At 40.8% G+C, this 18,292-nt stretch overlaps 1 protein-coding gene across 2 annotated transcripts in view; it reads left to right on the top strand.

The window, feature by feature from the left end:
* The window catches only part of LOC113639213 (A disintegrin and metalloproteinase with thrombospondin motifs 20), a 118,409-nt gene that overhangs the window by 84,859 nt on the left and 15,258 nt on the right, over positions 1–18,292 (top strand). For both annotated transcript variants that reach the window (XM_047819318.1, XM_027140951.2), the window contains 4 exons: positions 108–272; positions 873–1,136; positions 1,272–1,433; positions 2,084–2,260. In XM_047819318.1, coding sequence (XP_047675274.1) covers positions 108–272; positions 873–1,136; positions 1,272–1,433; positions 2,084–2,260 — 768 coding nt within the window. The remainder of the gene's footprint in view (positions 1–107; positions 273–872; positions 1,137–1,271; positions 1,434–2,083; positions 2,261–18,292) is intronic.

Genomic DNA, 18,292 nt, shown 5'->3' with positions numbered 1-18,292 from the left:
CTTTCAACATTTTCCAAAATGTCTGTTAACCAGTGCACTCTGTGTGTGTGTGTGTGTGTGTGTGTGTGTGTGTGTGTGTGTGTGTGTGTGTGTGTGTGTGTGTCCAGTGCTCTGTTTCCTGTGGTAAGGGTGAGAGAGCACGTTATGTCAGTTGCAGAGACTCTCAAGGACGTATAGCTGATGAGATCTACTGCACCTATCTTCCTCGACCCCCAGAAACCTCAGTGTGCTTCAGTCCCTGTGGCCAGTGGAGAGAGGGAGAATGGTCACCTGTGTGTATTCTCACTCACTCACTCATTCACTCACTCACTCACTCACTCGCTCGCTCGCTCACTCACTCACTCACTCACTCACTCATTCACACTCACTCACTCACTGACTTGCTCTCTCAATCAATCACTTATTCACACTCACTCACTCACTCACTCACTCACTCACTCACGCTCGCTCACTCACTCACTCACTCACTCACTCACTCACTCACTCACTCACTCATTCACACACTCACTCACTCACTCACTCACTCACTCACTCACTCACTCGCTCGCTCCCTTACTCACTCACTCGCTCACTTGCTCGCTCTCTCACACACTTACTCGCTCCCTCACTCACTCACTCGCTCACTTGCTCGCTCCCTCACTCACTCACTCGCTCACTTGCTCGCTCCCTCACACACTCACTCGCTCACTTGCTCGCTCCCTCACACACTCACTCGCTCACTTGCTCGCTCCCTCACTCACTCACTCACTCACCCACTCACTCACTCCCTCACTCACTCACTCACTCACTCACTCATTTGCATATCATTTAAATTTTCCTGTTCAGGTACTCTCTAAAGTTTACTTACTCCACCTCTTCTTTCCCCTCTGCAGTGTTCTGTGTCATGTGGTGTGGGTCGCGCTAAACGGCAGGTGGTGTGTATGAACTACAACCAGCAGGTGGATGAGTCTTTTTGCCACCTGGATGAGAAGCCCAGCTCAGAGCAGGAGTGTGCCGCAGCTCCGTGTCACTCATCCTACCAGCTCTTGCCTAATAACCAGCCCTACTTTCCTCCTGACCCTCGCAGTCATCCAGGGCACAGTAGCTGGAACGTTCCCTCAACAGACCACCAGTGGAGAACCGGGCCCTGGGGATCGGTAATGTCCCTTCTTATTTGTCATGTATTAACACACGTACATGGTGGCAGTAGTTTTGCTCATTATTTTGCCAAGGACATGCTGTGCTTCTCGTTTTGATGAACAATCCATTTGGCACGATTTACCCCATTACAGTGCTCCAGTACATGTGATGGGGGTTTCCAGAGGAGAGTGGTGGTGTGTCAGGACTCAGAGGGTCGCAGCACTAATTACTGTGATGAGAGAGTCAAACCTAGTGAGTCAAAGAGCTGTGACTCAGGACCGTGTCCTCTATGGAACTATGGCATCTGGGGAGAGGTGAGCAGTCCTGATTTTATCGACGCAAGATCAAACGTTTAATCGATATTTACTCGTTCAATTCCCCAGCACTGAATTGCTAAGAGTTGAGTTTCTTCTTTCAATCCTTTTTATTTGGATTATGACTATGTTTATATGTTAGAAAATCAAGGAAACCGGTGGCTTAGTGGTTAGCACGATCGGCTCACACCTCCAGGGTTAGGGGTTCGATTCCCACCTACGTCTTGTGTGTGTGGGGTTTGCATGTTCTCCCCGTGCCTCGGGGGTTTCCTCCGGGTACTCCGGTTTCCTCCCCCGGTCCAAAGTCATGCATGGTAGGTTGATCGGCATCTCTGGAAAATTGTCCGTAGTGTGTGAGTGTGTGTGAATGAGAGTGTGTGTGTGCCCTGTGATGGGTTGGCACTCCGTCCAGGGTGTATCCTGCCTCGATGCCCGATGACGCCTGAGATAGGCACAGGCTCCCCGTGACCCGAGAAGTTCGGATAAGCGGTAGGGAATGATTGAATGAATGAATGAATAATTTGTGTTGTTATTAAGTGCTGTTCTGTAACATGACTACATGTGGAAGGGTTTTTACTCATACTGATCATATTAATCTGTGTTACATCAACATTGTGCCAAAAACGTTCTGTCTCACTTCACCTCCCCAGTGCAGTCTGTCCTGTGGTGGCGGGCAGCGGACCCGGCTAGTAGTGTGCCAGCGTCCGAACGGGCAGAGGCTGAACGAGCACAACTGTGACATGCTCGACAAACCTCCGGACATGGAGCGGTGCAACATGCAGCCGTGCCCCGGCAGCGCTTCCTGGCACAGGAGACCATGGAAGCCGGTACGATAGTATTTCTTTTTCTTTTACGTTCTTCCGTTTCTCTCATTCTTTGCCACGTGCTCTTATTCACTGTACCACATCTAGCTGAATTCACTGATGACTTTTTTTTATTATTATTAATTCACTCCAGTGCCATATGTTCAGCTGGGTTTATTTCACTTTTGAGCCACAATTCAGTACAACTGTGATTTCTTGTTGTGATTAAGTTGTAAGGACAATTTACTCCTGATAATTTTTTTTCCCCCTGAAACTCAGTCAAGTGGTTTTTTTGTTGTTGTTGTTTTTAGAAAAGCTCTTCAGGGAGACATTTAAACATTTAAGCTTAACATTAGCACGTAGCACTAGCACGTGTTGGGTGCTGCCTACCCAAGCGGCTGTAGTGCTGATTGATTAGAAACGAACACGTGGCTCCCCGACGGGCATCACATCATTACAGACACATGGAGCCACAATCTGTTCCGAAAGGTTCTAAACGCAAGCTTTAAACGATCAGGCCTGTGTTGTCTGACAACTCTGATTATTTTATTGGAAGTATTGTGATATTTATTTACAATGACATATTGTGAAGTGGTGCAACTTGTATTCAAAGAACACAAAGTGTATATTTGTGCATAAGAGTTTTAATATGTTTATCAACCAACAACAAATGATTATTATTATTATTATTATTGTTATTATTATTATTATTATTATTGTATATTGTATGTGTATCTTTGTACAGTGAATGTCTTATGTATTCAATTAACCATTTTAATGTTTAATATTTAATATTTTATTCACCGGTGCTGACCAAATCGCACATGACAACATGTACAGGACGGTGTAATGATGCTGTTGTTGTTAGCGTGCTTTGTTGGGAAAAGAAAGTAGTTTAGAAAAATTGAACACGAAATGCAGTTATATTTTTCAACGTATAAAAACCCCTCAGTGCTAAAACGTACCTCACCACATTTATTTCTGCTAAACATTGCTAATAAACTATTTTCTTTATTATTAATTATCATTAATTATCTGGGAAACGGATCACACCAAAACTCTATAATGCACTTAAAGGTGAGGTCTCCGTCGTTTGAAAGCCAATGTTGACATTTGAAATCGCTAAAACAAACACACCCCTAACCCAAACGGGTCCCACCCCTGTATCGATAGCTCCGCCCACACGTACATATGTAACCCAGGCGACTAACGGAAAGAAACGTGTCTTTATCATAGCTGAAGGGAAGAACAATACGATTGTAGATAAACAAACAAGCAAAAATGCCACACAAGCATAATGATGTAAAGGACAAAGGCATATATTAGTTCTGTGTAACAAAGCAAAACCAACGTTACTCACCTATCGAGAAGGAAAAAAGCGCCTCGGCGTCTTAAGTAAAGTCGGCCACATATTCACAGGTCGGAGTTTCCCGAGTCGATAACTCCTGAGCTAAACGCTGTTACTACACAAAACGCGGTTGTAGCTGCCTCTCTACATTACTACGATAGAAAAGAGGTGTTATTTGTGTAGTAACAGCGTTTAGCTCAGGAGTTATTGACTCGGGAAACTCCGACCTGTGAACATGTGGCCGACTTCCTGCTCCTTCAGTTCTCTCCAGCGCTGGAAAGCTGATCCTATATTAACACGTCCTACTTCTTGTCCTTATCGTAAGTCTTTCTTTTCTTTCTTTCTTTGTTTTTATCCTCCATGTCGATGTTAAAACCGCTTTCTGCTAACGTCACACATGCGCACCGAACACTCTCTCCGCCCATATCGACAAGACACGCCCCTTTCTGCTCATCGGCTACACGTCTGTTCTGTTTTTGTTTAGTTTGTCGTCCCGACTCGGTTTTCCGAAGCATTTCTCAAACGACGGAGACCCCACCTTTAATGAGAAGTGAGAAGTGAAAGCTGTTAAAATTTCAGAAAGGTGTAGTTATCATTTCGGTATGAAAGATTAAATCCAAGCACTTTGCTCAGTGACCATGACAGTCATTTCACTGCTTAGTCAATATGGTGCTACTTATTATTTTTATATTCTAGTATCACAGAATGATCGAAAATATGTACAGCGTTCCGTCGTCCGTCTTTCTGGCGGTGATCATGTCCGATTTTCAGCAGTGCTCGTGTTTATTTAATAATGTTTATTTCTTTAAAACATTTTAGCTCTTCACTGTAATTATTCTATAGCCAACGATTAGCAACACAACCTATAGACCTTGACTAGTCAGCATGTAACGTACTTTTGTCAGCTATTAAATGACACGTTCTAGGTCACAACATCATCGTCGTCATCGTCATCATCATCATCATCATCATCATCATCACAAACGCCTTTTTTTTTTTAATTGCTGCTTAATTCAGACTTTTTTCCTGTCTGTTTAAGCACAAATACCTCCAAGGCCAGTACGAGTTTCTAAGGGAATTGTTGCAGACCACTAATTTATTTGTTTACAGAGGAACACAGAGAACTTTAGTGTGTTTCCTTTATATATTGGTAGCTTTCTTGTGATAAACCTTTACCGCTTGGCCCCATTTACACTTGATCTTTTCATGCTTCAGGGTTCTATCTCGTTATATAGACATTAATCTACATTACACAGAAGTGCACCAAAGACTCAATAAAATCCATTTAAACCTGATTGCTCCAACCTGGCAGACATTTTGTAGCTAAATGCTATACAAGTGTAGTGTGTGCATGGGCGTAAATCCCGGGGGAGACGGAGGGGACATCCCCCCCGCCCGCCAATCCGAGGTTTGTCCCCCCCAAAAAAATTATTAAAAAAATATCGCACTCTCTATTGTGAAAAATATATGTATGTATACCTAAATAATTGTGTAAGTAGGAAAAAAAACACTCTGCACACACGAGTCAGGTGTGTGGCTGCGGCTCAGTTAACGTTCAACTCCGTTAAGTCGGGGATTTTATTCACTTTAAATGAAGCGATTCTCTTTAATGTAGTCGATGCAGAATCGTTCATAAATTAGTTGCGGCAAAAATGCAGATTACCGGCGTAATTTTCCACGAATCTGCTATATTAGCGATTAAAATCTGACTTATCTAGTTCACGTTAGCTTGTTAACAATAGCTTGTTAACGTTAGCTTGTTTACAATGGCTAGTTAACGTTAGCTTGTTTACAATAGCTTGTTAACGTTAGCTTGTTTACAATAGCTTGTTAACGTTAACTTGTTTACAATAGCTTGTTAACGTTAGCTTGTTTACAATAGCTTGCTAACGTTAGCTTGTTTACAATAGCTAGTTAACGTTAGCTTGTTAACGTTAGCTTGTTAACGTTAGCTTGTTACATAGTGCACTGTAACTAACACGCCAAAGCCGTTTCCCATGCATTGTTTTATTTAGGACGATAAAATGGCATAACGTTAACTTAACATTAACGGCCACGATTAGCATATCGTTTAGCCGTGCGTTGACTAAATGAGCGCGGTGCTACGTCCGAAACTGACCTCGCTGTATTTTTTTTTTGTATAATCAATTTCTATTGTTATTAAGTGTCAATTAATTTTAAATACATTTTAAAACCTTTTTTTTAATTCCTTGTTTTTATTGTTGTGATTATTTTTTAGGATAGTTTTACTTTCTTAGAAGAAAAACTTTGAAAATAACCATAATGATGCATAATGTCTCCATGCTACAGTAATAATGATAAAAGTAACGTTTTTCACTGTGGGGACGTGTCTTTATAAGTAAAATTAGACTGTATTATTTGTGTCCCAATTCAAAAATTGCTCATTAGAAATTTTATTTTTATTGCCCCCCCCCCCCCCACTGTTAAATAACATTTACGCCCATGAGTGTGTGCATTTGTATCTTGACCTAACTGAAATAACTAACTACAAGGAAAAATAATATTGCATGTCATGAGCTGATCTATATATTAATACAGCAGCAATCAGGTTTCACGTCCCAGCTACAGGACTTATGAAAAGACCAGGTGTAAACAAGATAAAAGGTGTAAACAAGATAAAAGGTGTAAACAAGATAAAAAAAATAATCAGCATTCAGGAATCTGACTTGACCCTTTAACTGCTGGTGGCATTTTTTTATTTATTGTATTATGCAAATCTTGATGGGCAATGAGTCCTATTCTCAGGTGTATTTGTTCACAGTTGATCTGCATTGGATCGTTTTCCATACAAAATCTTCACCGTTATGTTTACATCTTGTTTCATTAAAAAAAGTATATATTAAAATTTTATTACGGTTATGTAATTTGTGTTGTCTTAGTATCTTGAAATAAACGTTAAGTTTTGCACATGGTGAATATACGATAATGTACGATATACCGAAACCGACCATCTTGATGCATACAGTATGTGTGGAGCGTTTTACAAAATAAACCTAAAAATATATATACGATTTCTGAGCATTCAGTATGTTGTACAGAAAAAGTAAAAAGTTTATATATATATTTAGTTTATGGACTTCCAAGAACAAAAAAAAAGATTCAAATAATAACTTACACATAATGTGTTTGGCGTCGGTCGGGGAATCTGGTTGCGATTAAAAGAGTCGGGTTTTCAGCGATGCGTTTGGCCAGAGAATTAGCACATATTGTTTTCGCTGGAATACATTACAGTTAGAATCATAATTGCTATTAATCATCGTTGCCAAAACTGATATTGAAACGGTTTCAAAGTGAAACTCTGGGAAAGCAAAACTTGGCTGTGTGTACTGTATTAGCTGTTGTTTTTTTCAGCCCATAGCTGTGTACAAGTTTAAAGCTCGGTCGGTAAATGTTACGAGCGTATAAAATGATGTCCTCATATATTTACAGGATTTAGCAGACGCCCTTATCCAGAGCGACTTACATTTTTATCTCATTTTCATACAACTGAGCGTTAAGGGCCTTGCTCAGGGGCCCAGCAGTGGCAGCTCGGTGGACGTAGGAATTGAACTCACAACCTTCCGATTGGTAGCCCGACACCATAACCACTAGGCTACCACATCCCTACTGTATGTGTGTTAGGTCAGTAGTTCTGTAGTGACGAAACACTAGATAAGTTTAAATGTAAATAAAATTTGTTGGATTTTTTTTTTTTAATCACCAACGCAATTATGATGCTAAAATCAATTTCATACAGTGAATTGTATCCCAGTAACACAAAATAAAAGCAGTCATTTTATTCTATATGTATGAACTGAAATACGTATCTGATTCTAAACCGAATACTATGGCGTGGATCTCTCCACCAATCAGTGGATGGTTTTAGACATGTTTAAGCAAACTGGCAGTCTAGAGAAGATTAAGATAACATTAACGTTGTTTCGGTGTAATTTATTTATACGTTTTTAAAGTTTAGGTGTCATTATATAATGTATATTATAGGCAGAAAAACAGAACTCGTGATTCGGCCGAAAACTCTGTCGATGATTTCTCAGATGGCTTCATTATGAAAATAAATAGGGTTCAGTTAAATAGTAAAGTTTATTACATGTGTGGTCTGTCATGGAATAGAGAAAATGTTAGCATCTCATGAGCATTGCATTGTCTTTACATTGCGATCAGCAACATGTTTATACAGGTTCAGTTCATAGGACCAATTATAGAGCTTTATATTTAGCTATTTGTATTTTTAAACCATGGTATCAGTTTTAATGGCCTTGTTAAGTCTTGGTTAGGTCATCTTTAAAAATATTCTTGTTTGCCGTAACCCGACCGACCCTGTCAATTTAGGACCGACATTTTGCTGTAAGTCTGACCGACTCACCGGTTGTAAATTTGCGTTAAGACCGACCGATTTTTTATTTTTTTTACTCTTCAAACAACTAATATACAAAAGCAATAAAATAATATTCATTATATTATAGTAAGTATTGTAAATATATAAATCGCATAGGCCTACATACAGACGAAGGCTACGTCCTTTCTTTTAAATAAAAACCCGTGACATCATCTACGTTTACACTGTCGGTTCCCGGATGTCACACTACGTCCTGTGCGTTCGCTTCGTCTCATTCTCTCTCATTCACTGTCAGAGTCGAAGGGTCGCGTTCGGTAATGATTGCTGCGGCTGCAGTAAACAAAATGTTCGCCGTCACCGTTTACAGTCGTACGGGTTCGGGCGCCGTAATACATCTAAAAAATTCAATACATTAAAACAGCTCGACACCGCATTAACTTGGCACGAAGTTCTGGAAAAACTGTGCCAAGCATCAAAATAAGGTTCGCAACAAAGCCCCCGAAGGCACGGGTTGAAGAGCCAGTCAGTGATGTCACTATTTGCTAACTTGTTTAAAGTCATACCGACGTAATCACCGTCACCAAAATTTTACTCTTTTTTTTACATTGAAACTTGAAAAAAAAAAATAAAATAGACCTACTTACTGACCCCCCCCTTTTTTTTTTAACTGTTACTGCAAACCAAAATATTTTTAAGTAAGCCCTTTGTGATTATCATTTTAATGTACCTAGGACTTACCTTAGAAACGGATCGTTCAGAGACGTACAGTATCGGTGTCTGTTTGTACAGTAAGTCAGATAAAAAGAAAAAAGCGATAGAAAAACGTCACTCAAGCCAAACACTTTAATCTTCATCTGTCTTTAAAATGCCTTCGGAGGTTCAGATGCTTATAATGACAAATATGAATGATTACAAATCATAGGATTTTGTTTGTCGTGAGAATGTAAAGGTATAAAACTATAAAAATCTGTAGGACGTCGTGTCGGGTTTCATCCCAAGGAAACATGTGGCATGTCAGTACAAGGAAGATTGCAGCTTTGGTTTTCTGTTTTTTTTTTCTTTTTTTCTTGTAATGCAAACAGTCAAACACTTTATTATAGTCTTTCAGCTTCAGACCTTTACATTTACTGACATCGCTTTGTTTGGCACCCGGTACATAATCATTAGGTCAGAAGATTACAAATGATGCTTAACAACATGCAATAAAGTATCTTGTCACGTCAGTCACACAGACCGATATTTATTTCTTCATAAGTCAAACTGTATGAAAATGAAATTGCATTAATTCTACACACAATGATGTAAGAATCCCTCTTAACTCTCTGATCTTACTTAACGATCTGGATTCGTATCCAAAGAAGAAAGAAAAGAGTTAAATATAATATTTGTAAATTTATTTCATAACCAAAAAAAACTCTGAGTTTTTATTTCCGAAGAGCTTTTAAATAGAATGAAACAGTTGGGAAAGCAAAAGACACGAAAGAAAACTTTCCTTTGGAGTGGTGTCAAAAATAGCAGAAGTAGATGTGGAAATAATTGGAATAAGTTTTTCTATCTCAGAGTCGATTCTGAAAAGCATCTCAGGCAGTGTTTTATTCCCCTTATACCACAAAGCTAATAAGTATTTTATTTATCATACTCGTGTTTAAGGTTTAAAGTCAGTTCCTGTGATCGCTTAAACTATAGCGGCCGTGAATAGTTTTTACCAGCGTCACTTATTTTAGAATTAAAATCCAAAAGAAAACTCTCAAACCTGAAGACTTGAAACTGGAGACTCCTTCGAGAAATAACGTTAATTCCCTCACAGAAAGCTTCACCGTATGATTCCGACATAAGTCCGTTTGTAATGCTTTAGAACAGGGGAGTCAAACTCAAATTCACAGTGGGCCAAAATATAAACCTGAGATAAAGTCACGCGCCAAACTGAATATTTATTGAAAAATGAACTGCAACTGATCTGTAATGTTCAACCTTTTTCATATGGAAACAAACTTTAGTTTTGCTTAAAAACAGAATTTAGAACAACCAGAACTTGTTATTACAAACACATAAGAAATTAAATTTGAAATAAAAGACACATCGGTGGTGTTCATGTCGCAAACTTTGACCATACACTTTTTTGCAAACTCTCCCTCATTAAAGGGCAGATTTTGTTGGGAAACCAGACTTTTTTTTTTTCATCTCCTCCGCCTTCTGGAGCTTCTGCGTTACGTCCAGGTCCTTATATTTTTCATAATGTTTCGTGTCATAGTGTCTTCTTATGTTCTATTCTTGCGTTACAGACACATTAGCTCCGTTAGCACACAAGACAAACAGGTCTGTCCTTTATATTGGTGAACAGATAATCTGCCCCCCACCTGCCATGAAAGCTCCTATTGTCCATCTGTCGTTTGGACATTTTTGTGGAGGGTGAATTAACTTGCCTGATGTGACTGTAACATGGTTGTTAACGAATGTCAACAGAGAATGAGGGGCGCTTGCTGTTCGTGACTACGCGTCAATACAGTGACAAGGCATTCTGGGATTTGTAGTATTAGCGGAGCATGCGGCTAGCCAGCTGTAATGCACATTTGATATGAACTCGCGGGCCAAATAGAATTACACCCTAACCCTAACCCGGGCCAGAGTTTGACACCCCTGCTTTAGAATAAACACGTCGATATAAAATTGTCGTTTGCGGCGTCGAAAATTAGCAAATCGTCCCTTTCTTGTCTTTTATTGTCTCAGATTATCTCAGATCTACTGCAGCTCTGCAGACTTTGCTGAAGTTTAAAATCTTTAGTAATGAAGGAAATAGTATGCCAGACTAGGGTTAGCCCTAACCCTAACCCTAACCCTAACCCGTTATCTGACGTAAGCACCACTTTTACCTTTCTGGTCTGTTTCTACTTGTGCTGTGTGTGAAGTGATGGCTGCTGGTGCACAGATGGGGAGGAAATTCCATCATATCTATGCCTGAAACAGCTCTTCACATATATCCAAACCTGCTTCAGTGCATAATTAAAGAATATGTTATCTAGTCTTCACTGTAGTCCACTGTAAAATGTTAGGGGTTAGGGGTTAGGGTTAGGGTGACAACATCAAGTCAATTCTGCATCAGAAAATCATCGCTACCAACCCACAGTTATAATCTGAATGTGAGGATTTATTTAGGTGTTTTGCCCATTTCAGATGTTTCTTCATATAAATACGTTGTTCCCATGGATTACTTACCTCCTTTGGGATGCAATGCGCCTAAACCGTAACCTACATCCAAAGACCAGCGAATCTGTTTAAATGCGGCGTCTTGATACACAGGAAATGATTAGCATCACCGTGTCACGTGTTCATAAACTGGACAGAATAAACTGAGAATTCTCAGCTTGGAAGAATGTGTTAATGAGACACATGTGGAGCAGGTGTCAGACTTTAGCAAAGGCTCAGACCAGAACAAAAACATCTGCGTACCCTGTGCTGTAAGATCGGTGCTATCGGGCGTCTGAGGAACCAGTTACCTGAAGTATGCTTTAATCAGCAAGCAGGTTAGTAGTAGAATTGCTAACTTGTCAGCGTGCTCGTTTGACTCCTCTGTAAATCACACACAATGACGCCAGTCCAACCTCGGTGTCTCCCAATGATGTTTTTTTCCTAGGGGAAATAGCTCTTATATGATAGGGAACTGGCTAGTGGGTGGTAATAGGCCAATAAGGTAGACCAATAAGACCAATATAGGTAGAAAGTCAGGGGTTCGGGGCAGGCTGTATATCATCAATTAAAAGTGTTTGTTCTTGTTTATATATATATATATATATATATATATATATATATATATATATATATATATATATATATATATATATATACAGTGATCCCTCGTTTATCGCGGTTAATGGGGACCGGAACCCCTCGCTATAGGTGAAAATCCGCGAAGTAGGATTGGCCCTATGTTTGACCTTTTCACTGATGGTCATCATCTTCCTCTTCCTCTTGGGCTCATTAGAGGAATCTTTCGCAGGGGCACGGCGCTTAGGAGGCATCGTAAGGGCTTAACGAAAAGTTAATCTCGAACACGATACGCGAGACACAGTTGACGGCGTGAACGAGAGTGGCGAGATACGACAAGGGAAGAAGCTGGGAGAGGATGCGATGATGCGCAGCCAATCAGCTCGGATCTCGCGCCGGGAACCAATCACGTGCCTTGTCTGAGTGCCCGTGGGTGTGTACAAAACCTCTGAGAGAGTTTCTCTCTTTGTCTGGCATCCTGGGAAACCGTTTTTATTTTTATTTTTCGATGAATATTTTTTGAAAAATCAGCGATGCGCCGAGGCCGCGAAACTTGAACCGCGAAACTTGAACCGCGAAGTGGCGAGGGATTACTGTAAACTGTTTCAGTCACATTTGTCTACAGTACATATATTTCCAGTTTCTCGTTGTATGACAGGATGTGTTAGCTTAGCGGTCAGGGTGTTGCGCTACTGCTTGGATAGTTCTGAGTTAGAATCCCAGGTCTACCAAACTGCCTCTGCTGGGCCCCTCAGCAAGGCCCTTAACCTTGAGATAACAACCCGAAACAATGAAACGTTCATTAAGACAACAAACATACTGGACTACCCCAATAGTAATAATGAAGCTATGCTGGTGAGGGTCTGTATTGAAAGCGGAAGGTTAATACATCCTGGAATCATGTTCTAGACAACATCAAGGACAGTTACGACTGTTCAGCTGGGATTTCAGTTGCTGGTGTAGGGTATACATGGGGACATGGTAGCATAGTGGTTAAGTTTTTGGACTTCTGATCATAAGGCTGTGAGTTTGAATCCCATGTTCATGAAGTTGCCACTGCTGGGTCCTTGAGCAATGCCCCAACCCTCAATTGGAGCTGTTATGTAAAAAAAAAAAGTCACAAGTCGAATGTCATGTCACTCTGGATAAGGGCACATGCCGTGCACCGTAAAGGTGATGTGGCAACGATTCATGCTTTATTCAAGTACGATAGCGGTGTGTCTGGCTTTGTCATGTAGAATGTGAAATACATACTTACCCTTTAAACCTGTCTCAATTATCAAAATACAACCTGAGCACCTTTCTAATTTCAGTTCTATTGAATGATCACGGATCTTACAGGTCGGGAATGTTACCTCTCGTCACTTAAGTTGTGCCAACAGGGCTAAAGTGTTTGTCTTTACAGGATGATGCTGAGTCATACATACTGTTTAGTTTATCAGGCAGTCTTAGTTCTATTGGAAGAGAAGCTGTGTGTAGACATGTGGTTTGGCATAGTTTGTAAATCACTTCCAGATTGCCTTTTCCCTTGTTTCATGCAAGAGCTCACGTTTGTCAGAGCATCCACCTGAAATATAATATCTATTTGTAAGGCTGGAACTGAGACACTCCTCCTCAGGTGATCGATCCCGACTGCTCGTATATACCGTAGCCGTTCATTTCTCCTGCAAAAAAAAAAAAAAAAAAGAAAGAAAGAAAAAACAAGGCAGAAGCACAGCAGTTATAGCTGTTATATACAGTTGTGGAATTATTATCAGTTATTGAGATTCGGTTACTGTTGAAATCACCAGCATTACCAGGACTGTCGAATTTTGTGTCCTATCGGTTGTGACGTTGCGTTATAAAAGAGCGGCGAGATTGCGTTTTGAGCTCGGACGTAAATTATTAAACACGTTACATGATCGAAAATTATATCCAGGTTTCTTTGTAGCTATAACAAGTTAGATATGATTAGAATACATTTAGAAACGCAACACGACATTCACATTTATAACGGTTGGCGCTATTTTCCTGGATCTGTCCTGTAGTGTGTTGTATTGTCTGTTAGCACTTTTTTTTTTACTCTGTTTCTTTATGTAACACCAGAATCCTGGTCCTGGAGGAAAGGTCTTTATTCCTTATCTAAATATGTTATCAGTAGATAAGATGCTACTAGCAGCTACTAGCAACTCGATTTTACAAGTTTATACCCTTCTCAGCCGACATGTCTGTTCACTCACTTTCAGTACTGGGCTTTATCCTGGTCCGAGTCTTGTTAGATCTGTAGCTTATCCTGGGAACACTGGGTGTGAGGTGGAACACCAGAGGTGGGAGTAAGTCACACATGTGCAAGTCACGAGTAAGTCTCAAGTCATGAATGTCAAGCCAAAGTCGAGTCGAGTCTTTTTTTAATAAATTTTGCAACTTAAGTCTGACCCGTGTCGAGTCCCCCATCTCTGAGTCATTTAACTCAAGTCCGAGTCAAGTCTCAAGTCACGAATGCCAAGTCAAAGTCAAGTCGAGTCTTTTTTTAATACATTTTGCTACTTAAGTCTGACTCGACTCAAGTCAAGTCCCGCATCTCTGAGTCATTTAACTCAAGTCTGAGTCAACTCTCGAGTCATAAATATCAAGTCAAAGTCATGTCGAGTCTTTTTTAATAAATTTGCGACTTAAGTCTGACTCGAGTCAAGTCGAGTCCCCCATCTCTGACTCATTTAACTCAAGTCCGAGTCAAGTCTCGAGTCACGAATGTCAAGCCAAAGTCGAGTCTTTTTTAATAAATTTTGCAACTTAAGTCTGACTCGAGTCAAGTCGAGTCCCCCATCTCTGGCTCATTTAACTGAAGTCCGAGTCAAATCTCAAGTCACGAATGTCAAGTCAAAGTCAAGTCGAGTCTTTTTTTTAATAAATTTTGCAACTTAAGTCTGACCCGAGTCAAGTCGAGTCCCCCATCTCTGAGTCATTTAACTCAAGTCCGAGTCAAGTCTCAAGTCACGAATGTCAAGTCAAAGTCAAGTCGAGTCTTTTTTAATACATTTTGCAACTTAAGTCTGACTCGAGTCAAGTCGAGTCCCCCATCTCTGACTCATTTAACTGAAGTCTGAGTCAAATCTCAAGTCACGAATGTCAAGTCAAAGTCAAGTCGAGTCTTTTTTAATACATTCTGCAACTTAAGTCTGACTCGAGTCAAGTCGAGTCCCGCATCTCTGACTCATTTAACTGAAGTCCGAGTCAAATATCAAGTCACGAATGTCAAGTCAAAGTCGAGTCAAGTCTTTTTTTAATAAATTTTGTAACTTAAGTCTGACCCGAGTCGAGTCCCCCATCTCTGAGTCATTTAACTCAAGTCCGAGTCAAGTCTCAAGTCACGAATGCCAAGTCAAAGTCAAGTCGAGTCTTTTTTAATACATTTTGCGACTTAAGTCTGACTCGACTCAAGTCAAGTCCCGCATCTCTGAGTCATTTAACTCAAGTCTGAGTCAACTCTCGAGTCACGAATGTCAAGCCAAAGTCAAGTTGAGTCTTTTTTTAATAAATATTGTAACTTAAGTCTGACCCGAGTCGAGTCCCCCATCTCTGAGTCATTTAACTCAAGTCCGAGTCAAGTCTCAAGTCACGAATGTCAAGTCAAAGTCGAGTCAAGTCTTTTTTTAATAAATTTTGTAACTTAAGTCTGACCCGAGTCGAGTCCCCCATCTCTGAGTCATTTAACTCAAGTCCGAGTCAAGTCTCAAGTCACGAATGCCAAGTCAAAGTCAAGTCGAGTCTTTTTTAATACATTTTGCGACTTAAGTCTGACCCGAGTCAAGTCAAGCCCCCCATCTCTGAGTCATTTAACTCAAGTCCGAATCAAGTCTCGAGTCACGAACGTCAAGTCAAAGTCTTTTTTTTAATATTTGTCAAGCTAGTCTCAAGTCTCAAATTTGCGACTTAAGTCTAACTCGAGTCAAGTCATATGACTCGAGTCCCCCATGTCTGTGGAACGCACTCTGGATGAGACGCCGTTTCCCGGCGCAGGGCATCGTGCACACACACACACACACACACACACACACATTTACCAGCTCCAACAGATAAAAGTCTTTTGAGCTGAGATTAAAACCGTCCCAAATCTGTAGCTACCTAAACGTTTTTTTTTTTCACTTTCTAAAACATCCATAAATCTAAACCTCTTTATCTCTTTATCGATTGATCGATTCGTGTAAACGGTTTCTATATGTAGCGTATACAGTCTTTATATATATTCGGTGTAGTACACACACACACACACACACACACACACACACACACACGAGCACGCCTAACCAGCGCTATATAATCTGATCAGCATTAAATGCCCATATTAGGGGTGTTTTATTGAGACATTAATATCTGCTGTGATGGAATGTGTAAACAAATCGCTTTACTCTTTTCTGCTGTCCACATGCTCGGCTTTGGCAAACGCTTGCCGGTTTTCTCCCACGCAACGCGAACGGGATCTCCGTCCGTGGCGGAAGATTTCCGCTCCACATCGGATTCCGATTACCGTTAAATCGCGGCCGACTTCGGTCGCTGTCTTTAGACACCGTTTTCGGTCTAAAAGTCTTTTGTGTTCATCTCTTCAAAGCGACTCGTACTCTGATCGCGAGCCGAGACAAAGCGGCCGGAATCCGTTTGCCCTTATATTCTTTCTCTCGCTCCGTTTTCACCTAGCTTTTAATACTCAGAGCTACAAATAAGCTACTTGAAGAAAACACGTATTTGTATCATACAGTATTATTATACAGTATAGCGTTTTTTTTCTCAGTTGTAGAAATCTTAGCTTAGACTTTTAGCCACCGCTTTCCAAAAAAGTCTGAGTATTTTCAGGTGAAAACGATTTAAACCTCATGAAGATTTGGCTGTTTTTGGCTCAGACCTTAAAGGACAGACACACTGGTTTAATTCTGACACCGGTGTCTAGTCTATCAAACGGTGGCTTTCTATTAAGAAATGACAAAAATACAGAACATACCGTATAATCGATAGCTTCACTTACAGTACAATCGTATCAGATAACGCGTGCCGTCTGTTATTCTCGCGATCGAGAAACTTCTCTACGTTTAATAGACAGATTTTGTATTATATTGTAATAAAAATATACTGTATCACTCACGGTAAAGGTAAACCCTGGAGATTCCCTTTCTTCCGTACGTCTTTTTTGCGGCTCTCGCGTGTGGCGGATGAGCTTGATGAACGCAGAAGGAGAGCTCCCTGCCTTACGCCTCGTCCGCTCTCGGTCGTAACCTTCACGCGTCTCTCAGTTTCTCAGCTCCGTATGGCAGCGAATTCCACATCGCCTCCCTCTCGCACATTTTCCCTTCTCCTCTTTCGCTCCGTTCCGGCCGTGAGGTGGGGCTACACCTAATGTCCCCACCCCGCATATTCTCATATTCCTCTCAGCCTTTGGTTTTTGTTTTTGTGGTTTGTGAATGAGGAATGAAGGAGCACAATCATGTTAGGAGTAACAGAAAGCTTCTGCCTGCATGTTCAGGATCAGTCACTTTACACTTTACACTCCACACTTTGATGTCCTCTCGGCAAACCTAAGCCCTGTGTTTAACGTGCCTTTGTAATTGCCGTGTTTGTGATGGAGGTGTATGTGTGTGTATACTGTATGTGTGGGTCAGATAGTAACACAGGCTTCCCTCCGTGCTCGTTTTAAAGGTTAATGGGTACTGTTGTGGCTGAGGGTCTTTTAGTATTGCACTAACTTGTTCATAACATTCTTCTACAGGCTTTTTTCCCCCCTGTGTTACCCTTTTGTGACATTATATTGTTTTTTAGCTTCTAGTTCAATTGTGTCATATGTATCTGTGTCCGTATTGTATATACGGCATGCTGTGGGACATGCAATTACTGTATTTGACTTGTTTTTTTTTTAAACCTACTGTAGTATTACGCATTTCAGATCGACTTAATGTCATTTTCGTGGTTTCTAAATACTCAAATTGGATAAGTATGGGCTGGACGTCGTTTCGTGTATAGACAAAGGTTTAGCACGGATAAATAGATCTGACTGTTCTGTAATTAGTGTTTATACTAATAAACATAGAATAGAAAGAGGTTTTTAGTTTACGTTCTTAGAAAAAATGACTCGCAGCTTCTCCTCGCAGCTCTCCGATGCTTCGTTATGGGGTTTTTCCTACAGTAAGAAATGTGTTTTGTATGTTTTGCCCATGTTTATTAAAACCATATGATGCTGTTCACTGAGGTTCTAAAGGCCTCGCTCTCACCTCGTCTCTCCAGTGATCAGTGGTCCCCAACCCCCGGGCCGCCCAAGGAACAAATGGTACCGGGCCGCCCAAGGAACATTAAATTATTTCCATTTTATTTACTGTGGTGTATTTCTCTCGGGTTTGTGCGACTTTCCATGGACGAGAGGTTAACCGGGAGCTGAGAGACGTCACCTAAAGCCGCACCGATACCGCGCACACGCAAAATATCATGATATCGGGCCGGGTTTAGGTGACGTCTGGAGCTGAGCGGCTGCGAGCGGCAGTGGCGTTGTAGCTTTGGTGGAGAGAGAAGGTGTGTATCGCTCTTCTCTCTGTTCACCGGTACTTTGTCATGTTTAACAGTGCTTGGT

The sequence above is a fragment of the Tachysurus fulvidraco genome, chromosome 10, assembly GCF_022655615.1.
Source record: "Tachysurus fulvidraco isolate hzauxx_2018 chromosome 10, HZAU_PFXX_2.0, whole genome shotgun sequence".
NCBI lineage: Eukaryota > Metazoa > Chordata > Actinopteri > Siluriformes > Bagridae > Tachysurus > Tachysurus fulvidraco.
The sequence above is the reverse complement of the archived record's forward strand: the minus strand, read 5'-3'. Positions and strand labels throughout refer to the sequence as shown.